The sequence below is a fragment of the Pelobates fuscus genome, chromosome 1 (genome assembly GCF_036172605.1).
Source record: "Pelobates fuscus isolate aPelFus1 chromosome 1, aPelFus1.pri, whole genome shotgun sequence".
NCBI classification, from domain to species: Eukaryota; Metazoa; Chordata; class Amphibia; order Anura; family Pelobatidae; genus Pelobates; species Pelobates fuscus.
In genome coordinates this window covers 490,658,616-490,683,431 of record NC_086317.1, presented here as the reverse complement: position 1 = coordinate 490,683,431, position 24,816 = coordinate 490,658,616, and the positions used below count along the sequence as shown (strand labels likewise).

The window sequence follows — 24,816 nt, the reverse complement described above, 5'->3', positions numbered from 1 at the left end:
TGTGTGATGATTTCTATATTATTTATATTTGCTATTTTATTGAATTGTTTGTGATTGTATTTTATGTTGCCAGTGGTTGCTATATATATCGATGGTGCTTTATGTATTTGTAGTGACTATTCGATGGTTTTATGTAGTGATAGTGTGCCATACATTTCTTTACTGGATGTTTCGGGTCTGATCATAGAATTACAATTCACGCTAAGAAATTGCGTGTTTAGTGAAATCGCTTGGAAAGTGTGGTGTAAACACACATCTCACTGTTTATGAAACACTCTGCCGGGGATGTTGTCACAATAAAGAGTCACTTGTTTAGGACACAGCTGAGCCACTAATAATCAGTGACAGTTCTCCACCTTCTGCTAGAATAACTCATGAAGCCCCTCCTCCTGCGCAATTACTTTTGGAATGTTGTAGGGGTTCACCCGCTTTGGGCACAATACGTGTTAAAATCAGTTTCTGTGCAGCTGCTCGCAATGTGTTTCTTAGTAATAATGGTTATCTTCTGATTTTTGTGTTTTTGTTGTTTTGCAGCCATGACTGGTGCAGCGATGCAGTCAGACAGTGTTATTCACTAAAGCCAGAATGGCTCTGTATTGAATGGGGCAAAACCACCTGGCTGCGTACGGGACATTCAGACCGCAAAGTCCTGACTATTCACACCGATCAGGCCTGAGTTTGGTACGGATTGCAGCCCGGACCAAACACTGCCCAGCTGCTGAAATCCTGATCCGAATACTAAAAAAAAAAAATCTAAACCATTTGGCCACTGGATGCGCGAGTAGCAAGTGGGCAAATGGTTAAATATCCTGCGGCAGTGCAAGAGTTAATTACGTGGCAGCTACCCAGCCCTTCCTAACCAAGCCAGCCGCCACATCAAAAATGTTAAAATACTTTTCTTTTTTAAATAAGCCTGTGGGTGTCGGTGAGACCTGCATATTATCATAAATGAGGCTTAAAACCTTCCTATCTGTTAAACTTTTAACTATAGCAAATGGATAGCCATTGGTGCTCGGTCTCTAGAAAGGGAGTGGACATGGCCCCGTCGCCCTATCGGCATCGTGTGGGGGAATTTAAAATAAATACACGAGGTGGACAGACCACCCATGGGCAGGTGGCGGATTATGTGCCTATGTCCCGTTGGGATGTGGCCTTTCTAGTGACTGGCCGGCAGTGGCTGCCCAGTTGCTTGTTTGTAACATTTAGTAGATATCCCCCCACCTGCGGATGGTAATGTGGGGATCTTATTGATTTAATTATTATTTTATTTAACTTTTTTTAATGCCGTGGCTGGCTAGCAAGTGCTGGCCATCAGCCACATAATTAACCGTCTGCTAGTCCTGCCACTGCCAGCACAGTACTTCAGATTATCATTAACTTCCGTAAAAGCAGGGGAATGTGCGTCCTGACAGATGCATTTGGTTCAGAATTTTATAAAAATCGTGCTTTGTGAATCTTCCAAATCCTGTACTTTCTATCGGATTCAGAGGTGCGAAATCACAGATTTTATTCTCGACACGGAATGCATCTGCGCGATTATTGCTGACTGATTTCGGACTCTATTTGGCTTTAATAAATATGAGAATTGCCATTGCGGTTGGAAATCGGTCACTTTTCAATGGATTATTGTTTTTGTGAATATTGATATTGTATGACTCGTACCGAATATCTTCCACTTATAATTTGCCGAGGTTCTACTTTGTCATTTGAACGAGAGAATTCCTGAAAGAGAGAGGCGTTCAGGACACATTTCACAAGTTTTAGCTAAGCAGATTTGGGTATGGGAACAGACAGGGGGAAGTATTTTACACGGTCAGTTTGCTGCCATTTCTTATTCAAAACTCAAAGCAAACAGAACTTTTCCATCACACCACACTGTGCCGACGGGGACACACAGAGTGCTTTGCTGACAGAACGACAAGTGATTTTACAGTAAGCGCTACAGAAATGGTTAATGAGTACACACCCATTTTCTGGTTATTTTGCAGGTTTTACATTGTTAGAATGGTTAAAACTCGTAAAATGCATTTTCTTGCCACGTCTATTTGGATGCCACGTTGATGGGCCAGTAAACCTGAAAATGTTTGTGTACTAATGGAAGAACTGACTCATGCACACAGTTTGACACATGCAGATAGACATACACACACACACACACACACATACAGATTGACGCACACAGACAGACACATACATACGGACTGACACAAGCACATACAGACGCACATACAGACACACTTACAGACAGACACAAAGACAGATACATATACTGTAGAGACCAACACCCATACAGAGAAATGCACATACAGACCGACACTTACAAACAGACACACATACAGACTGGCACAAAGACAGATACATATAGAGACCAACACCCATACAGAGAGACGCACATACAGACCGACACTTACAAACAGACACACATACAGACTGACACAAAGACAGATACATATAGAGACCAACACCCATACAGAGAGACGCACATACAGACCGACACTTACAAACAGACACACATACAGACTGGCACAAAGACAGATACATATAGAGACCAACACCCATACAGAGAGACGCACATACAGACCGACACTTACAGACAGACACACATACAGATAGTTAGGAGCATTGCATACATATCCTCAGCCTGGTCCTGCACTTGCTACTCTGCATGTTGCTCTCTGCAGAATATAAACCCATCACTTGAACCAGGCCATGACGTATGTGATGATAAGAGCTTGGAAAAAGATCAGGAATCCAGATTAATTTAATGGTCGATGGAATTTAACTGTTCAATGTAGTGTTTTGTTTTTCTAAAATGTGAAGTTTGATGTCTCCTTCTTTTATCTCTCAGGAATTTCAGCAGGAGCCAGGACCAGGGGCCTCCCAGAATACCCATCACCCAGAGCCAGGACCTGGAGTACCCCACAATGCCCATCATCCTGAGACAGCTCTTAATATTCAGCCTGTGGCTCCCACCACATCCTCAAACCAAACACGAGAGACCTGGGGAGGAAAGTACGAGTTCCTTCTTTCCTGCATTGGGTACTGTGTGGGCCTCGGCAATGTCTGGAGGTTCCCATATCTCTGCTACCGCAATGGAGGAGGTGAGTGTTATCTGGGGTGTGAATGTTGTTTAACTGGGCTGGGGTTATTGACCGAGCTGGACACAGTGTCTATTGGTGGGCCTTGGGTATGGTATGGCAACCACATGCAGCCGCAGTGTAGATATCATGCTGGCTTATTGGGAATCTGCATTCCATACACATACCGTACCAGTTCCTGGTATGACAACACTCCTAACACCAGTTCCTGGGCATTTTCAATGTTCTAGTTGATGATGTAAGTTCAGTAAAAGTGAAAATTGCCCTTTATGTCCTGCATGCTGGGCCCACATAACGATTCCTCTCGCAGGTCATTCTCCAAGTTCGTGGTTGGAATATTTCCACTCTAGTTTGAGTATTGCTGAAGCAGATCTGTAAGTCACAGTATCTTTTTGATGCAGTTGCACCAAAGCATGAGATGTCGTGGCCTAGAGAAGTTGGCACTTTGGTTGAGCGCTTTAACCGTTACTTTTTGTGTCCAAGTAGGATATTACTTGTTGGATGCACTAGTTGGTGATTTGGACCCTTAGTTTCAGATGTCCTTTCCATTCAAAGTGTCCTAGGTCAGATTTGTGACTGATACGCCAGTTGTACAACTGGTAAGCGATTTTGTCTGTTTCCGAGTGGATTCCTGATTGTGTATTAGGATTCATGCTTGGTTATCCAAGTGACGATGCTGGCACCTACGCAAAATACACTTCTATAGGTCTGGCCCCAGAGGGACGGCCATGTCTGGTGATGGCCTTGGAGGTTCAAGCTGACTGCCCTTCCCATGACATGATACGCAGTATAAATTGGTGTAAATTATATTAAGCTCTCCAGTCCAGCCATTAGTTATAATATTGCTATTGTGGTTCATACAAAGGTAAAAGATAAGATTAAATTGTCAATAAGGCAATAAAACATCAGCCGTGCCCCAGCCGTAAAGGGGCCTTGGTCATCCTCTCTGACGCAGATAATGAGAAAGTAAATGCATGTGATGGGTGTGTGAGCTCAGAAAGAGCCAATATCTCCATATTACAAAATATTGTGTTGTATAAAGATCTTAAAAAGCCTCACTTTGGCTCCCAGGCGTCTGCCAGTGAATGATGGATCTGGTTTATTTCTGACCTTCTGGCACTACAAAAGCAACCTATAGCAGGTGACCCTGTCCGATCCAAATGGACCAGAAATGGAAATCAGAGGACAGCAGAGGACACAAAAACACAAACAATATTACAAACTGCTTACACAAACAACACACTCCTAATATGTGTTCAGATACTTCTCTATCAGCATTATGTTCTTCAGTTTGAGCTACGGTAGCATTCTGTGAGTCCCTCACTCTGCTCCCCCCATGTCTCTCAGCCTTCCTCCCGGGTCTAATTCTTCTCCCCATGTCAGCATAGAAACTGTTATAGACTAGACATGAACAAGGCTGGAGAGACTGGGGGAGAGATTGGAAACACAAGATATAACTTGAGGTAAATAAACGGAGCAAGAATATTAATACAATGAGCCTTCTCGATGTCATGACGAAATCATTTACACATGTTATTATATTTAACATTATTATTATAATTATCATCATTGTGATGTCTATTTATATAATATGATAACATACTAGCAGAACATGGGGGGGAGGGGTGTGTTTTTATAATTAAAGGGACTCCATAGGCACCGTAAATGCTTTATCTCATTGAAGTGGTTATAGTGCCTAGAGTCCCCGGCGCCATTCTTTCTATTTATTAATGATAAATGAGAGCCCCAAGCAGCCTATCCCCTCCATGTAGCTCATACTAATGAGGAAAGATTATCCTGAGTAGCTGTACTGTACCCCCTACTGTAACTGAACCCTCTAATGTAACTGAACCCTCTAATGTAACTGAACACCCTGCTAGAGCTGTACTGTTCCCCTAATGTAACTGAACCCCATGCTAGAGCCATACTGTACCCCTATTGTAACTGAACCCAATGCCTCAGCCGTACTGTACCCCTAATGTAACTGAACCCCCTGCTAGAGCTGTACTGTACCCCTAATGTAACTGAACCCCCTGCTAGAGCCGTACTGTACCCCTAATGTAACTGAACCCCCTTACTAGAGCCATACTATACCCCTAATGTAAATGCTAGAGCTGTACTGAACCCCTAATGTAACTAAACCCCCTGTTTGCTGTGCTATACACCTTCCTTAGATAAACATTACTGTAATCAAGCTACTATTGTTTAGGAAATTGTCATTTCTTGCAGGAGCCTTTCTCATCCCGTACTCAATCATGCTGATTTTCACCGGACTCCCTCTCTTTCTCATGGAATTGAGTTTGGGTCAATATGGAGCTGCTGGACCCATCACTGTTTGGAAATGTTGTCCAATCCTGAAAGGTAGAATATTCTGACATCAGTCCATATTTATCGGACTCTCGGCTAGTAATCTTTCCTCTGTCCTCTCAGCCACGCCTGACGGAGCTGAATCATAGCTCAAGGGAATACATTTGCATCCACGCTTTTCTTCGAAAAATAAAGTTAAAATCTTCAGGAAGTATTGTGCCATTAAATATCCAGCAAGTTCCAAGCCTTTAATTAATTTCCAGCACCATGAACCGCTTGGTTTATTCCACGCCAACCCGTCTGTGTCTCTCTGACATTGATTTTATTTTAATAAATGCTCTAACAAACTTTCAATATAATCTCACTTTGAGACTTGATTCCATGTACTAGGAGTAGACTGGCTCCATCATCTGACCATAACAATTCAGTAAATCTAGACTTGTACCACTTTAGGCACAAGGTTGATTTGAAAAATTATACAACTCAGCTATCAATGTCACACACATCACAGAGACTAGGTGGGTAAGGAAGGAGGAGGGAGGCTATCTAAGCGCCTGTTACAGAACTCAGGGAGTGCTAACTGTCCGCAGGTTAGGGGACGCAATACTTACCTTGCCCTGTTTGCTGGCAACCCACACTATGCCATTGTATAGGACTGTGCTCGTTCCATTACCTGATCAATAGGTGTCTGTGTAGAACTATGTTCATTCCATTGCCTGACCAATAGCTGTGTAGAGGACTGTGCTCATTCCCCTACATGACCAATAGTTGTGTGTAGGAAAGTGCTTGTTTTGTTACCTGACCATATATCCCAAAAGAGTAGAGTGGTTTATTAGACGTGAGTAGGAGTCGGACTAGACTAGAACCAGCATTGTGTGAACGTAACATAACAGTAACACAATAATGGTGCAATTGTATACCCTTCAGACGTCAGGAATACTACATTAGTGGCATTGAAGAAATCAATAAGACTAGACTGGTGCCATTGTGCACCAAAGATTGACAATTTTCTGTCAGGAACACCAGAATGATACACCGTCTAGCCATTTCAAGTCAGGAACACTAGAATGGTACCATAGTCTGACCAATACAAGTCAGGAACACTAGAATGGTACCACCGTCTGACCAATACAAGTCAGGAACACCAGAATGGTACCACCGTCTGACCAATACAAGTCAGGAACACTAGAATGGTACCACCGTCTGACCAATACAAGTCAGGAACACTAGAATGGTACCACCGTCTGACCAAAACAAGTCAGGAACACCAGAATGGTACCACCGTCTGACCAATACAAGTCCGGAACACTAGAATGGTACCATCGTCTGACCAATACAAGTCAGGAACACTAGAATGGTACCACCGTCTGACCAATACAAGTCAGGAACACTAGAATGGTACCACCGTCTGACCAATACAAATCAGGAACACTAGAATGGTACCACCGTCTGACCAATACAAGTCAGGAACACCAGAATGGTACCACCGTCTGACCAATACAAGTCCGGAACACTAGAATGGTACCATCGTCTGACCAATACAAGTCAGGAACACTAGAATGGTACCACCGTCTGACCAATACAAGTCAGGAACACTAGAATGGTACCACCGTCTGACCAATACAAATCAGGAACACTAGAATGGTACCACCGTCTGACCAATACAAGTCAGGAACACTAGAATGGTACCATCGTCTGACCAATACAAGTCAGGAACACTAGAATCGTACCACCGTCTGACCAATACAAGTCAGGAACACTAGAATGGTACCACCGTCTGACCAATACAAGTCAGGAACACTAGAATGGTACCATCGTCTGACCAATACAAGTCAGGAACACTAGAATGGTACCACTGTCTGACCAATACAAGTCAGGAACACTAGAATCGTACCACCGTCTGACCAATACCAGTCAGGAACACCAGAATGGTGCCATCACTTTACAGTAGGAATAAGAAGTGTAGAGTACTAGTTTGATTCTCTAATTAGCCCCATTCATTTACTGCTTTATTTTTCATTCTCTAAGTAGCAACATCCATTTACTGTTGTGTTTTTATTTTCTACTAAATAGTGTCCTCTCTTTACTATTGTGTTTTGCTCCCAGGGATTGGCATTGGGATGCTTATCGTCTCTTCTCTGGTCTCCTTATATTATAATGTCATTATTGCTTGGACATTTTATTATTTGGGAAACTCTTTCCAGAGTCCACTGCCATGGTCATGTGAAGCCTCTCAGTATGTCCAGCTGTGTAAGGTAAGCATCAAAAACATGACAATATGAGCTTGCACTGTATGTAATGGCTGCCTCTAACCTCATATCCCTTCTTAGATGTTTGTTTTCTAAAATAAACATGTTTTTTTAAAGCTTTCTTCGTAGCTGAAATTGTCCATTCCCCTAATTAATTTTTTGAACCCTGCATCTGTACTTTTTCCAGTCCCATAATATCCTTATTAAAATCAGATGCCCAAAACTGAAACACATATTAACAAGTGGGGCTAATCATCGATTTATGTAGGAGTCAAATTATATATTCATCACAAAACAAATTCCTCTTTTATATAGATTTTACAGTTTGTTATTGGCTTTTGAAGTTGCTGACTGACATCCCGTAGTTACCCAGCCAGTTGTCCTAGTGCTTTTCATTTAATAATGCACTGATACATGACTTTTAATTGCAAGATCATTAATAAAGATATAAATTCTGGGCTCAGTATGTACGCAACCAGCCTGGCCTAAAAATGACTCTCACTGTGCAAGTGTCCAAGGCAAACTCTCCAGAGATAAATTGCCCCTCGTAAGGGGTGAATTTTCACAATTTTGAGTACAGATAAATTGATTAATTCATTATGAGCCATAACGTAATGAACAGTTCATTCCGAGAGCTCTTTCTGAAGACGTTGGATATGGTTCCTAAACCCTTCATCAAAGTGTGCTGTTCATTAACTCAATTTATATCTTCATTAACTATCTTGCAAAGGACACTGGAAGTCATGTGTCTGTGGTTGCAGATGACACATATTTAGGTGAGCTAATGCAGTTTAAGTTAGGGCTTGACAAATTAGGAGCCAAATGTATATTTTTTAAAGGGACACTATAGTCACCATTGCTGCCTAGTAACCCCTCTAGTGACAGCCACTAGGAGTGCTTCCTAGGACAGTGCTGCACAGTGTACAGCACTGGCGATCAGCATCTTCACCCTCTGCAAGGAGGCGCTGTATGTTTCCCATAGAGAAGCATTGAGTGGGCATGTATTGACCAATTAAACAGGTTCACTTTTACAGCCAAGCTGTGAATATAGAGTAGCTGAGTTACAGAGTTTCTCAAAATCAGCTAATTTTGCCTATATTTTGTAAATCCGATTTCAACTCATTGTACTGCGCTACGGAACTTGTTGGCGCTTTATAAATAATAATAATTAATAACGGGGTTTGGGGTTTGGTGAATACCCCTGTCATTTTGATAATCCCATGTATCGTATAAAGAAACACTGTGTGTGCACTAGTTGTGAACATTTCAACGCAGACATAATTATGAAAAATAAAAATTAAATTTTCAAGCAGATTCACTAACACTTCCCTGAATATTGTATTTGGCAGAATTCCACAAACAATGGATCTCAGTTTAGTGCAACGGAGGCCTTCTGGAAGTGAGTAAATCAGTAAATATCTGCCGGGTGCGATTCTATGTGTCATACCATATATATAAATAATTCTCTAATGTCTATGTCATTCCGTCGTAGCTTTATCTGTGTGCTGATAATTTATATCCATTTCTGTATAATGCGTTCTCTATATACTGTGTTGACATTTAATGTGGATAAGTGCAAGATAATGCATCTTGGATGTAAAAACCCAAGGGCAGAGTACAGAATATTTGATAGAGTCCTAACCTCAACATCTGAGGAAAGGGATTTAGGGGTGATTATTTCTGATGACTTAAAGGTAGGCAGACAATGTAATAGAGCAGCAGGAAATGCTAGCAGAATGCTTGGTTGTATAGGGAGAGGTATTAGCAGTAGAAAGAGGGAAGTGCTCATGCCATTGTACAGAACACTGGTGAGACCTCACTTGGAGTATTGTACGCAGTACTGGAGACCGTATCTTCAGAAGGATATTGATACCTTAGAGAGAGGTCAGAGAAGGGCTACTAAACTGGTTCATGGATTGCAGGATAAAACTTACCAGGAAAGGTTAAAGGATCTTAACATGTATAGCTTGGAGGAAAGACGAGACAGGGGGGATATGATAGAAACATTTAAATACATAAAGGGAATCAACACAGTAAAGGAGGAGACTATATTTAAAAGAAGAAACACTACCACAACAAGAGGACATAGTCTTAAATTAGAGGGACAAAGGTTTAAAAATAATATCAGGAAGTATTACTTTACGGAGAGGGTAGTGGATGCATGGAATAGCCTTCCAGCTGAAGTGGAGTTTAAGCATGCATTGGATAGGCATAAGGCTATCCTAACTATAAGATAAGGCCAGGGACTAATGAAAGTATTTAGAAAATTGGGCAGACTAGATGAGCCAAATGGTTCTTATCGTCCGTCAGTCTTTGTTTCTATATCCTCTCTTTATAAGATGTTCTGATACATCTCTCACTGATATTCTGCTGTAAACACCCACTTTTCTCTGTTTACTCATATCCTGCAGTGAGAAGGTTCTGGGTGTGGTGCGAAGCTCTGGACTCAGTGACCCCGGACCCATTCGGTGGGAGCTTGCCCTATGTTTGCTGGCTGCTTGGGTCATCATTTTCCTCTGCACGTTGAAGGGCATCCGAAGCTCAGGCAAGGTGAATTTCTCAAACATCACGTTATTCATTGCACTAATACACAAGGAAGCTATCGCTATCGATATCACAGTGTGTGGCGGGACTGCCGCTGTCCGGGGATTTTACCTCCTTCATTATTGTGTGGGTTAACTATATGTTCGTGTGTTTTGCCTGCTCTCCGTTCGGGAGTGTTTACACAAAAGGAATTCATTCGCCTCCCGAATGGGGACCACCCCACTACCTCATTTAGAATGTTTATTTAGAATGTTCATGTGGCGAAACCGACCTCGCCACGTGTCCTTGGAGGGGGCTGCTTGCCCGCCTCTTGCCTTTGGACTATGGACCAGACTTTATGTGAATGTGTTAACCCAGATAGCTATACCCTGGAGCCTATTCATATAATGAAAGACTATGGGAAAGACTTTAGCTCCATGGCAATTGTACTGTGTGAATAGGATCTGCGCGCTATTCGGTAGTTTTGTGCGCTCAGATCCCAGCTATCTGGGGATATGTGAAATGTCTGAGGGTTATGGATAAAAAGTAACTTTCTGTATTTTAAAGTGTTTTATGTCTTTCTGTAACCATGTGGTTAATGGAGTCTGTCTCTGTGCTGGAGATAATTGGATTACTTCTCCAGCACAGAGAAGGCTCTGTAAAAAACAGTCTGAGCTGGGAAGCTAGGGGTTTTAAAAGATACTTTACTAACTTTTGAACCCCTGGTCTGATCCATTTTTAATATGTTGTTCCCCTGAATGGATTGATTGTGATATGTATTTTTATGTGAATGTGATGTAGAGTTAGGAAAGTTGTGTAAAAGTATATTTTAAACTGTATGCATAATGGGATTATGTGTCACACTAAGGGGAGGGGATGTGTGGGAGGTAACATCTATGTCATTGGTTCTTTTATGCCTCCCCCTGGGTGTGGCCTGAATGTGTGAGTTGGAAATAAAAGCCAGGCTGGATGAGCCAGTCCTCAGTTCCTGTTTAACCCTCAAAATGAAGTGTCGTCTCGTTCTTGGGGGGAATTGGATTGTAAGCTGACTGCCAGGAGTGTAAGCGGATTGTATGCTTTTCTTGTTCAGCTGTTCCAGTTCGGAGTGTTATCTTGTATCCAGTTCGGGAGTTTGGTGTTCTGCAGTAGCTGTGCCTGTCTCTCAAAAAGGGGATTATCGCCTAAACGGATTTTATTCCCTTTTATGCTGAAACGGTCCGTTACAGTTCACACCTCCCAACAAGGTGTCAAACCACAACAAGGTGTCAAACCACAAGGGAAGCCTCAGTTGGTGCCTCCCCTGGGTGGCCGCCATTTCGTATATATGAACGCCATCCAGGGGGAGTATTCGTGGACTGCTTCCCAGCTCGTTCTGTTCCTGAATGAGGACCGCCCCAGTACCCATTGGAATGTTCGCACTAATCAATTAGAACGTTCACCACTCGCAACATAAGCGTGAAACCGCAAGGGTAGTAATTAACGAGTGATTCCCTGAGTGGCTGCCATTCGTATAGCCAAACGCCATCCAGTGGGAGCATTTGTACCCTGAAAAGGAGATGTTTCACATGGGGACCCCACGGACAGAGGCTGTTCGAGGCAGGTACCGTTACGGGGGTCCCTGTGGATTGGTGTAGACACCCTTTGGGGACAATGGCTGGTTTGTTGGGCTATCTGTACCTGGGAAAAAAAGAGGAGGGAGGGTTTCCCGCGCTGTGCTTCCTAGGTACAAAGGCTCATGGGGAGAAGATCACTGGTCATTGGGTACCGGTATTGGGAACCCCTGTACTTGGGTGGCGGGAACAGGAGACAAAGGGAATCCTGGGAAGAAGACCCCCTGACATCGGAAGTGGGAAAACCTGTACTTGGGTGGAGGGAACTGGGGACAAAGGGACTGGGACTCTTGGAGACCTCTGGGAGGGGGAGGACTCTAGGAGGGGACAAGTGTGTGTGATCCACCCCTTGCATGGGGACAAGTAGTGGTTGTTGTACCTCCAGAACTGGGTGGCGTTCAGTTACTGGGAGGAAATGGGTCTCTTTATATCCTGAATAGTTCCTGTTCGTCTGAAGGAAGGGAAATAGCGGAGGTATCCGGTCGGGTTACTAGGTGGTCTGCTACACACAGCAACTACACAGAGAAACTGTCCCTCTCCATATCACAGCCACACACCGAGAAATTGTCAATTTCTATATCACAGCCACTACATAGAGAAACTGTCCCTCTGAACATCTCAGCCACTACAAATTGAAACGATTTCTCTCCTCATCATGGCCATTTTATAGAGAAATTGCCATAATCCACCTCACAGCCACTATACAGAGAAACTGTCCCGCTCTATGTTGAAGCCATTGTAAAGGGAAATTGTTGCTCACCATGTCGCAGCCACTAAATTATCCATCACAGTCATCAAACTATGAAGCTGTCTTACACTATTTTATCCACCACAACCACCAAATTAAAGCTTTTCCCAACACATTAATTATTGTAGGTACCACATGAATAGTGGTCTCACACAGCAATCAGCGAGTCACTCATTATATTTCTATTGTGTTTTACCACATACATCTTGATAGAAACATGGAACTGAATATCAATAACCAAAAAAGCAGCAAAAATTCCAGTTCAGTCTCTTCTGTGACCTTCTATGTATCCGCTGCAGAAACCCAATGGAACCAACAACATTCCCATGATTCACCAGTGGACTGCACCCCACTTTGTCTTGCTTAAAACATTGAGTTCAACGTTTGATTTACCCCGAAAAAGCTTCTCACTGCCCCCCACCCCAAGATAAAATAGAACCCACTTATCCCCAATTACAGAGCTCTACAGAAACACTGCTCCCAACTATAGCTCTACATAATACCCAGCTGTGTTACATACTGCAAAAAGATCCTTTCTATGGAATTACACGTATGGACCAATATCCACCTAATTCTCCACAGATTGTGTATTTCACGGCTACCTTCCCCTACGTTGTCCTCATTGTTCTTATTATACGAGGTGCCACATTGGATGGGTCCATCGATGGAGTAAGGTTCTACCTGACCGCTGATTGGAGCAGACTTCGAAGTGCTCAGGTATCCCGTCTATATCCTGTATTTAGTTACCCAGTATGTTGCCAGTTTATAGTCTAAATTTACTCTATATTTAATACTTTTTAGACCTATTTATTAAATACAAACAGATTACAGACCAAAAATAAAGAACAATTTTCTAATCACATTGATAAATCTCCCCCAATTACTGTGTTTTCTCAGGTGTGGAATGACGCAGCCTCTCAGATATTCTACTCCCTGGGCATTGGGTTTGGTGGCCTACTGTCCATGGCCTCATATAACAAGTTTGATAATAACGTGGTGAGGTAAGTGACAATCATACTAAGAGTATGACGAGCTAGCAGAATGGGCGTTGGGAAATAAACTTGAGAGATAACATTCCCCACATCCCAATACATGTCCATCGTTCACGAGGTCCTGAAACCATTGATATTTGCCAACAACTGAATGAATAGTCACTAAAAGCAGTTTGGTTTCAGTTGTAGTAGTGAGACGAGATGGCGTCTGTAGTAAACATTGAACCTGCAGAGTCCTTTTTTTTATCTCTGCCCTGACAAGTGTCTCCTCTCTTCTATTCAGGGATACTTTGGTTATAGCCATTGGGAATTGCTGTACCAGCTTTTTTGCCGGATTCGCCATATTCTCTGTGTTGGGTCACATGGCTTGGAAAAAGCAGGTCCCCGTGGGCGAGGTGGCAGACTCAGGTGAGTAAGAACTTTAAAATTGCTAAATAGGTCCAAGTTACGGTGTTATCGTTCCCCAGAAATTACTAATGGTAGGACATCATTAACCTTTCAGAGATCACTCTCTGCACGTTGTAATAAGTGTTCGCATTTCAGGATATAACCTTTCGTGCGAAATACTTTTATTTACACACAGACCCTGATCACAATTCAATGCCAACATTTACTTGAAAACATTTCCTGTTACAGAATTAAGACAATCTCCTTACAAAGATATGTGAGCTGTTCCTTGTGCTGGAAACACAGTCCGAGTTAGAAAACATTATCAACTTAATTCAGACTTCACTTGTTGTTGTACATCAATTCATTATCGACAAACAAAACCGCAATATCGATAATTCATCATCCGCAATATAGTGGGATTTTCAATTACATCACAGATTTAAGGCTATCGACAGCAGTAGTGATATTCATAGTGGACCCACTTGTGTTCCAGATCGACATTATATCTGTACGTTGCTCTAACCATGTTTAGACATTGTTTATATAGTGATCAATGTGTTTGTGGTGTTGTTAAATTTACCTGTGTTGGTGAAATTTAAACTGAATGACCCAGCGCTTTGACAATTCTCACCTTTACAAGTCAAGTCTGGTCCGACTGTCAAACTTTTTATTCAATGGCATGTATTTGCCGTCTGGTTTAAATCCGTGTTTTTCAGTGCAGTTTATCGTTTGCGTTTTCAAGCGAGCGGTAATAATCACTCGGTACTACTTGCTCACTGACTGCCCATAAGCTAATAGAGCCTCCTCCCATGTAAGCCAACAATAACCGCGCTCTGAGCAATATTGCATAGTCTGTAGAATATTGTGTGTGTAGAAGCTTCCTCACCTTAGACACTCATTCTGAGCTCATCGCATGGATTATTTTTACTGCATCAGATTTTTTTGCAGTTGCACTTTTTATTTTCAAAGTCCTGTCGTGGATTAATGGATTTTAATTTCGTCTTTTTGGGGCTTAAGAAAATACATTTTAAGAAGAAATGTTATGGTAAGTTTTCCTTTTTTTTTTTTTACGCAGATTTTATACTTACCGGGTTCCCCTCTCTCTATTATTAGGGTGAAGGGGTTGGTAATTTCATTTTAATTTGGGTCCCAGAGCCACCAGATGTGGGGGATGACTTAAGGACAATGGCATGTTCATCCCTCTCTATATTTGTTCAGAGCCCTGAACCCAAGCCCACGGGGTGGAGTCTGGGGGGGACATATACGCTCTGTGTGTTGGGTTAATGGGTACATTCCGTATGTCGGGTTAATGGTTACCTTCTTTATGTTGGGCTAACAGTTACATTCTGTATCTTGGGTAAACATTTAAGTTTTGTATGTCGGGTTAATGGGTACATTCTGTATGTTTGGCTACAGGTTATGTTCTGTATGTCGGGTCAATGGGTACATTCTGTATGTCGGGATAAAGGGATTTGTTGCTGATCGACATCGTACATACTATATTCCTAATATTTTCCTGTGTTTGTGGCCACAGGCTCCCTGCTCATCATACTGTGTTTTGGTTCTTTGCAGGTCCCGGGTTGGCATTTGTGGCCTACCCAGAGGCACTTGCTCTGCTCCCAGGCTCTGTGTTTTGGTCAATCCTCTTTTTCCTGATGCTGTTCTCTTTGGGAATAGACACTCTGGTAAATAAACAAAGTAATTTTGAGGAACACCATCAGCAGTGAATAGTTTCACAATCTGGAGAACATAGGAGTAATGAGCTTTCTGTTCCAATAGCTATCATGGGACATACTGTTTTAGCACCATCAGTTTGACTATGTATGTAGCCAGTGGTCTGCAGTCATTGGTATGACCTCTCCCTCTTTATTAAAACTGGTCATTCTTGGACACCCATCCCAGTAAAGTCCGCTTTATAGAGAATCCTCAGAGTGACTCTTTGTAACAATTTCCCTATCAAATCAGAGATGCCAGCAATGGAGCAAAGTTAATATAAGGCAGGGGTCAGCAAACTTCAGCACCCCAGATAATTGTGGACTACATCTCCCCTGATGCTTTGCCAGCATTATGGGTAAAGCAGTCCACAACATCTGGAGTAGCAAAGGTTGCCCACCCCGGTATAAGACTTTACTGCTCTCAGGATCCAGACCATAACACTTGCTCGAGCTGAAACACTTACAAACTGCATCAGTTATCCTTCTACCTAATAGTCTGCTATAATAATGCCAAAGCCACATTTTACTTCCTGAGACTGGGGTCCCATGACTTACTACTCTTTAATACGAAATCAGGGGTTCATGGATTGACAAATATTACCATCAATGACAGGAAGAGGTAATGATTTGCTTCTCATTTAGAGGCTAGGTTAGGTTTTTCTACTAATTATTAATGTGTAGTGTTGCTCCTTTATTACTCTGTATAAATGCACATCGAGTTGATCATGTGATGAATAACCCCACTGTCTCTTCATCAGTTTGGTAACATGGAAGGTATTACGACCGCTGTGCTGGATGAGTTTCCGTCTCTCCGGGAGTGGAAGCGGAAGACCCTCTTCCTGGGAATTTTGTGTTTTTGCTTCTACCTGATGGGCCTTCTCCTGGTTACAGACGTAAGATTTAGATAGCTTGACACAAACTTCACCCTTTGAGAGTTTGGCCGTTGCATTTCACAGAAGTTCATATCTGGAGACTCTATGTAGAAGTTGCATCTCAAAAGCATTCATTTATTGTGACCAGGTGCTATTGTGTGTAGCATTTAAATTATTATTAAGCTCAGCAGGAACAGATTATTAACCCTAGAAAAATGTGAATCTTATGAATTGCAGCAGCCATGACATCTTAAAATGTATATATTACCATCTCAATGAACGAATAATAATAAGAGGTCTTCGGAAACGCTCTGAGAGAACGATGCACTCATTACTAGAATAGAGAAATAGGAGAGCTAGATGGGTTCAATGAATCTGAATGTCTGCCCCCCCACTGTGTGTTTCTAGGGTGGCATCTACTGGTTTACTCTGATAGACTCGTACAGCACCAGCTTTGGACTCATTATCATCACTCTCTTCATGTGCATTGGCATGGCTTTCTTCTACGGTGAGTCACTCTCTCTTAATAAAATAAATTAGGAACTGCACTCCATCCCATCACGCTTGATAAAGATCTTACAGGTCGAAACGTTGCGCTATGACATTGGGTTTTAATAAATTGCCTTGAACCTTGGAGTTGCCTAAACCTTTCTTTATTTTCTGATCACTCTTAATATCTCTGTTAACACACTCAATTATTCCAGTGGTCTCGCTATATTTCATCACTAGTTCTAGTACGCATTATCTCATCAGACATATTGTTTAGATAATAAGGGTCATTAATAAAATTATTAACACTAGTCTGCAGTAACAGCATTCAGTTCTATTATGGAACAATTACTTATTACTTTTCAATAACCTATGTCTATTCTAACATAGATCACTTATTCCCAGCAGCCTCATTCTATATTATCACAGAACGCTCACTAGTTTCCAGTAGCCCCATTCTATAATATCGCAGAACGCTCACTAGTTCCCAGTAGCCCCATTCTATAATATCACAGAACGCTCACTAGTTCCCAGTAGCCCCATTCTATAATATCGCAGAACGCTCACTAGTTCCCAGTAGCCCCATTCAATAATATCACAGAACGCTCACTAGTTCCCAGTAGCCCCTTCTATAATATCACAGAACGCTCACTAGTTCCCAGTAGCCCCTTCTATAATATCACAGAACGCTCACTAGTTCCCAGTAGCCCCCTTCTATAATATCACAGAATGCTCACTAATACCCAGTAGCCCCCTTCTATAATATCACAGAACGCTTACTAGTTCCCAGTAGCCCCATTCTATAATATCGCAGAACGCTTACTAGTACCCAGTAGCCCCATTCTATAATATCGCAGAACGCTCAGTAGTTCCCAGTAGCCCCATTCTATAATATCACAGAACGCTTACTAGTACCCAGTAGCCCCATTCTATAATATCACAGAACGCTCACTAGTTCCCAGTAGCCCCATTCTATAATATCACAGAACGCTCACTACTTCCCAGTAGCCCCTTCTATATCACAGAACGCTCACTAGTTCCCAGTAGCCCCCTTCTATAATATCACAGAACGCTCACTAATACCCAGTAGCCCCCTTCTATAATATCACAGAACGCTTACTAGTTCCCAGTAGCCCCATTCTATAATATCGCAGAACGCTTACTAGTACCCAGTAGCCCCATTCTATAATATCGCAGAACGCTCAGTAGTTCCCAGTAGCCCCATTCTATAATATCACAGAACGCTTACTAGTACCCAGTAGCCCCATTCTATAATATCACAGAACGCTCACTAGTTCCCAGTAGCCCCATTCTATAATATCACAGAACGCTCACTACTTCCCAGTAGCCCCATTCTATAATATCACAGAACGCTCACTAGTTCCCAGTAGCCCCATTCTACATCACAGAATGCTCACTAGTTCCCAGTAGCCCCATTCTATAATATCACAGAACGCTTACTAGTACCCAGTAGCCCCATTCTATAATATCACAGAACGCTCAGTAGTTCCCAGTAGCCCCATTCTATAATATCACAGAACGCTCACTAGTTTCCAGTAGCCCCATTCTATAATATCACAGAACGCTTACTAGTTCCCAGTAGCCCCATTCTATAATATCACAGAACGCTCACTAGTTTCCAGTAGCCCCATTCTATAATATCGCAGAACGCTTACTAGTACCCAGTAGCCCCATTCTATAATATCACAGAACGCTCACTAGTTCCCAGTAGCCCCATTCTATAATATCGCAGAACGCTCACTAGTTCCCAGTAGTCCCATTCTATAATATCGCAGAACGCTTACTAGTACCCTGTAGCCCCATTCTATAATATCGCAGAACGCTCACTAGTTTCCAGTAGCCCCCTTCTATAATATCACAGAATGCTCACTAGTTCCCAGTAGCCCCATTCTATAATATCACAGAATGCTCACTAGTTCCCAGTAGCCCCATTCTATAATATCACAGAACACTCACTAGTTCCCAGTAGCCCCATTCTATAATATCACAGAACGCTCACTAGTTCCCAGTAGCCCCATTCTATAATATCACAGAACGCTCACTAGTTTCCAGTAGCCCCCTTCTATAATATCACAGAACGCTCACTAGTTTCCAGTAGCCCACTTCTATAATATCACAGAAGGCTCACTAGTTCCCAGTAGCCCCATTCTATAATATCACAGAACGCTCACTAGTACCCAGTAGCCCCATTCTATAATATCGCAGAATGCTCACTAGTTTCTAGTAGCCCCCTTCTATAATATCACAGAACGCTCAGTAGTTTCCAGTAGCCCCCTTCTATAATATCACAGAATGCTCACTAGTTCCCAGTAGCCCCATTCTATAATATCACAGAACACTCACTAGTTCCCAGTAGCCCCCTTCTATAATATCACAGAACGCTCACTAGTTCCCAGTAGCCCCCTTCTATATCGCAGAACGCTCACTAGTTTCCAGTAGCCCCATTCTATAATATCACAGAACGCTCACTAGTTTCCAGTAGCCCCATTCTATAATATCACAGAACGCTCAGTAGTTTCCAGTAGCCCCCTTCTATATCACAGAACGCTCACTAGTTTCCAGTAGCCCCATTCTATAATATCGCAGAACGCTCACTAGTTTCCAGTAGCCCCATTCTATAATATCACAGAACGCTCAGTAGTTTCCAGTAGCCCCCTTCTATATCACAGAACGCTCACTAGTTTCCAGTAGCCCCATTCTATAATATCGCAGAACGCTCACTAGTTTCCAGTAGCCCCCTTCTATAATATCACAGAACGCTCACTAGTTTCCAATAGCCCCCTTCTATAATATCACAGAACGCTCACTAGTTTCCAGTAGCCCCATTCTATAATATCACAGAACGCTCACTAGTTTCCAGTAGCCCCATTCTATAATATCGCAGAACGCTCACTAGTTCCCAGTAGCCCCATTCTATAATATCACAGAACGCTCACTAGTTTCCAATAGCCCCCTTCTATAATATCACAGAATGCTCACTAGTTTCCAGTAGCCCCATTCTATAATATCACAGAACGCTCACTAGTTTCCAGTAGCCCCATTCTATAATATCACAGAACGCTCACTAGTTTCCAGTAGCCCCATTCTATAATATCACAGAACGCTCACTAGTTTCCAGTAGCCCCATTCTATAATATCACAGAACGCTCACTAGTTTCCAGTAGCCCCATTCTATAATAACGCAGAACGCTCACTAGTTCCCAGTAGCCCCATTCTATAATATCACAGAACGCTTACTAGTTTCCAGTAGCCCCATTCTATAATATCACAGAACGCTTACTAGTTTCCAGTAGCCCCATTTTATAATATCGCAGAACGCTCACTAGTTTCCAGTAGCCCCATTCTATAATATCACTAGATAGGGCTGGAGTTTGGGGTTGTGCATTGTGGGTGGGCTGGAGTTGGGGTTGTGCATTGTGGGTGGGCTGGAGTTGGGGGTCGTGCATTGTGGGTGGGCTATTATATCACTACGAGGGAATTTATAAAAAAGAGAAAATCACGCAGAGGAAAGGAAGGTATTACAACTCTAAGCGTACAGTCTCCAGTATACAGACTATATAAACAGGCACAGCTATTTACTAAGGGGAGAATTATCTGGAATTCAAAGTGAATTTAAACTTTAAGGCTAAATTAGCCGAACTAAAAGCACAGCTGGTTTAGTCATTTTGGCTTTAAATTAATTTTAATTCCCATCAATCTGCACCATTTTATCCAGTGAAATTCCCTCTGCCATTTCTGTGTTATTTCTCTCCCTCTCAGGGGTGAACCAGTTTTGCCAGGATATCATTGACATGGTCTGCCGCTGCCCACCATGGTGTACCAAACTCCTCCTGTACTTCAAGGCATGCTGGGTATTTATCACTCCCGCTCTACTGACGGTAGGTGGTCTCAATTTTGGGCCCATATCCCGCGGACCCTTTTTTTTCTCCTAATGTCCTATCATCCCTCTTTGTCCATGTGAAGTGTTGGGAGGTATGGTTTAGTGGTCACCAGGGTTCATCCCCAAAAAAGGCAGAGATCTGTAACTCTGCCTCCGACACCCCAAGTGCTCACTTTCCCTCTCTCTGTAAGTAATGATACTGTGCAGAAACACAAGAATAGGCCCTGGACAGTGACATACACGGGGGGTGAACTGCCAAACATCCAAAGCTAATATTTCCATATTCATAGAATAAAAACGTAAATGTGTTGTTGCCTAACTCTTCCTTTTGTTTCTCTGTCTTTCTATCGCCTGTCGCTAATTTGCATTATATTCGTCACACAATATGCCCTTTTTATTGTTAAGAATAAATCAATTAAATATCCATACAACCATGCTATTTATATGTAACTGGTCGCTGGTCTTGCAGACTGTATTACACTATCTGTGAGTTCTGCTCGTTCGATAAATGCTTTAAGGATATTTTGGAGATGTGACACAATGTCCAGCATGTACTTCCTCTCCCAGTCTTCATTCCCATATTCTCCACAGTGATAGATATGTCTTCAGATTAATTCTAACCCCTTTCTCCTGTCCCTATTCATGGCAGCATGCTCAGTAGAGGAGCATCCTACCACACCATCCTCAAACAATCATCTTGGAGAATCCCATTTCTTTGGCCTTGTGTTTAATGTTTTTGGTCCCTTTTCTTGTATTGGTTAGCTAAGAACAACTCAATAATCATTTAATTAATATTTTTTTTTTTTTAAAAAGTAATACAAATCTATAATGTGCCTGAAGGTTGATTGAATGCCGTACAGCAGTAAATCTATAATGTGCCTGAAGGTCCATGGAGTGCCATACAGCAGTAAATCTATAATGTGCCTGAAGGTCCATGGAGTGCCATACAGCAGTAAATCTATAATGTACCTGAAGGTCCATGGAGTGCCATACAGCAGTAAATCTATAATGTACCTGAAGGTCCATGGAGTGCCATACAGCAGTAAATCTATAATGGGCCTGAAGATTGATTGAATGCCGTACAGCAGTCTACGCTACGTTTTGTTTGAGATGGTGATATTGTATTAACATATTTCTGTTTTCTCTCTTTCAGTTTATTATGTTTTATATCTTCATCGACATGTATAATACTCCCCTTCGTTATGGACAATATGTGTACCCACGCTGGGGCAAAGCACTGGGCATATGTATGGGGTCCCTCTGCTGCCTTCAGATACCCATCTGGGCTGGAGTCGCCATTTTTAAAGAGTCAGGGACATTAATGGATGTGAGTAAAGATGGTATGGCATTGGATGTGAGAGGGGGGAGGGGCTGCGGGTGCCAGTGTCCTGGGCGCCACATTAAGAGGGTCACACAGTCACACTACAAAATAGATTTAGAAGCTGCTATGGCTGGACGGTGGGTCCATGCTGGAATCTCATTGATTCCAGAAAGCACTGGCTGCACAAGAAAATAAGGGACGCTCAACTGAGTCTCTGCTCCAGGTAAAATAAAAATGTCTGGCTTTGCCACTGCGGGTACCTCCCTCCCTCCCTCCGAAATGACTCGTACAACCTCTGACAATTCCTTAGTAGCTTAGAAAGTCAGGAATAAAAGTGACTATCACAATGTAAGATTAAATTGTAATTAGTGCAAGATTTACAAATTAATCACAGGAAAGTTCTAGGTTTAGTAGATTATACATTTTACTGGAGATAATGCTAATTTCTGTAGTATCTCAAAGTGGGGGGAAGAAACTTACCTTTGATCTCTTTCCCTTTAAATCTAGCAGCCTATTTGAGGGGCATGCAGGCTGTTTGTTGCAGACTTTGAAGTACTCTTTGCACTTTTCAGATGAGGGCGAGTTGCCGACTCTCTGCAAAGATTTAAACTGATGGAGCTTTAGCAAACCAGCTTCGTGTTCTCACAATACTAGGGAGTCATTCGGGCCCTGTGCAGTCCCAGGAGCAGAATAAAGTATTTCAGACCATTCATTGGTACTCTGTTAATTATATAGCACCAACATTGTCTGCAGTGCTTTACAATTAAACAATGGACAGGTAAAAGAGCAATTAATTTAATAATGAGAAGAGAAACAAGGGGAACAGAGACCAGCACTAGAGAACTTAGAACATAGATGGTTTTGTCGTGACATTGTTTGGAATTGTGGATCATTTTTTTCCTCTTTTTCTTCTCTTAGAGGTTTAAAAAATCTATCCGACCACTAAACACTTGGAGGACATCCAGCAGCCAGCGTGAGCAGACCAGTGGAATCATCGATGTTCCGTATACTGTTAACCTTACAGACAATGACTTCAATGATCCATTCTGGCAAGGGGGAGACACCTCTGAGTCCTGATTACTGCCTGAATATATAGTTACATGCTACGCGCAAGAAAGTTGTGTGAAATAGCAAGAACCCCATTTCGTTGTTATGTAAAACAAGTTGTTATTTATAAACTATAAGGACTGCCTTTCAGACCCACCACATGAGATGGAGACATCACATGACCAACTAGTGAGAAGCGAACTCTCTGCAATATGTTGGCAAAATGTGCATATTGTAACCGGTCAACTAGCCAATACTACCTCCAAGGAAAACGCTGCTTGTCACTGCTTCTCTCTAGTTGTTTGGATATCAGCGTGTGGTGTAGCTAAGGGGGTTACTCAAGAACAAACATATTCCTTATAAGTACTTTAGATCACAAAGAACTGGATATCTGAAATGGCAAAGTGTCAATGTTTACAGTTTACGTTATCATGTAAACCACCTGGTCTGGAGTCTGGACCGCCGCACATCGAGGTTTATTATGAAATAAGGATTCAGAACATGCACTTTTCATTACAGAGACAGAGATTTTGTGGATGCCACCAAACATTTAAACAATGGATTCTCAACATTGATTTTCTGTCACAAAAGAGCCGCTCTGTAACGTGGACCTAAAAAGAAACCCAAAACACAAAGTTCTATAGAAACAAATGTTCTCACTCAGAGAAAGGGTCATACTGTGCACTCGCTCCCAGACCTGGGTTCTGGATATTACTCTATGTGAGATAAGGCAAGAATTAATGTTATTTACAAATGTCCAACTACGGCAAGATGATCTCAGTGAAGAGCCAAATTACCTCAAACCATGGCTGCAGGGGACTCCATGGACCATTAGTTTTGGGGGTCACCTCCCTATCTCCATCTTATCTTTTCATTTTCACACATGCTTGCGGTTATCCGAGGACAGCTTTCGTTTTGGCCTAGAAGGAATGAGAATTTACAGCTTTTATGGTGTAGACCTTCCTCTCTATTCCACGCTGGTTCTCAATGTAGGGCATTGATGTCAAAGACCAGATATCACAAATAGTCAGTCAGTAAATGCCAGTTTTCAAATACTTCTGAATTTACCATATTCACATAAAATAATACAAAATATTATATATATATATATATATATAAAAAAAAAAAAAAAAGTTATAGCAGGATTTCCCTAAACTGCATGGAGCGATGTGCAAACCAGGTCTTATTGCTGAGAGCGGGAAGAGACATTTTCGACATAGAGAAGGCTTGGCCTAAACGGACATGTTGGATTTAATGTATTCAATAATTATGTTCTCTATGCCAGCACAATGAATGTTTTAAACTTGAAAATTTGGCTTTTTTGTAATATTAAGTATTTCATGTTTATATAAAACTAATTTTATAAAATGTGTAAGTGGAAAAACCCCCACACAAAAATACATCTTTAAGTCCTTAAAGAGCAAAAGGCTACACTTTATCGCACTACAAAAAGTAAGAGGAAGATGGAAGGTCTAAAAGAATGAGTTCAGGAAACTAGGAAGTAAGCTAAAGAAAAGGACCTCCAAGGTAATATATTCAGAAATATTACTTGTG

The 24,816-nt window shown here is 42.0% G+C and overlaps 1 protein-coding gene across 3 annotated transcripts in view; it reads left to right on the top strand.

Annotated features, from left to right (window-relative positions):
• LOC134573415 (sodium-dependent proline transporter-like) overlaps nucleotides 1-24,262 on the top strand; it is a 34,591-nt gene extending 10,329 nt beyond the window's left edge. Inside the window, exons 2-15 of one of the 3 annotated variants that reach the window (XM_063433190.1) lie at nucleotides 2,861-3,101; nucleotides 5,328-5,459; nucleotides 7,512-7,660; nucleotides 9,004-9,053; nucleotides 10,066-10,204; nucleotides 13,118-13,252; nucleotides 13,433-13,536; nucleotides 13,811-13,935; nucleotides 15,490-15,602; nucleotides 16,391-16,525; nucleotides 16,913-17,012; nucleotides 20,774-20,892; nucleotides 22,048-22,221; nucleotides 23,134-24,262. In XM_063433190.1, the coding sequence (XP_063289260.1) occupies nucleotides 2,861-3,101; nucleotides 5,328-5,459; nucleotides 7,512-7,660; nucleotides 9,004-9,053; nucleotides 10,066-10,204; nucleotides 13,118-13,252; nucleotides 13,433-13,536; nucleotides 13,811-13,935; nucleotides 15,490-15,602; nucleotides 16,391-16,525; nucleotides 16,913-17,012; nucleotides 20,774-20,892; nucleotides 22,048-22,221; nucleotides 23,134-23,292 (1,875 nt within the window). In that variant the 3' untranslated portion in view covers nucleotides 23,293-24,262. Of the gene's footprint in view, nucleotides 1-2,848; nucleotides 3,102-5,327; nucleotides 5,460-7,511; nucleotides 7,661-9,003; nucleotides 9,054-10,065; nucleotides 10,205-13,117; nucleotides 13,253-13,432; nucleotides 13,537-13,810; nucleotides 13,936-15,489; nucleotides 15,603-16,390; nucleotides 16,526-16,912; nucleotides 17,013-20,773; nucleotides 20,893-22,047; nucleotides 22,222-23,133 lie in introns of all 3 variants that reach the window. The other 2 variants (XM_063433182.1, XM_063433174.1) reach the window with 2 other exon arrangements.
• Nucleotides 24,263-24,816: the final 554 nt, after the last annotated feature.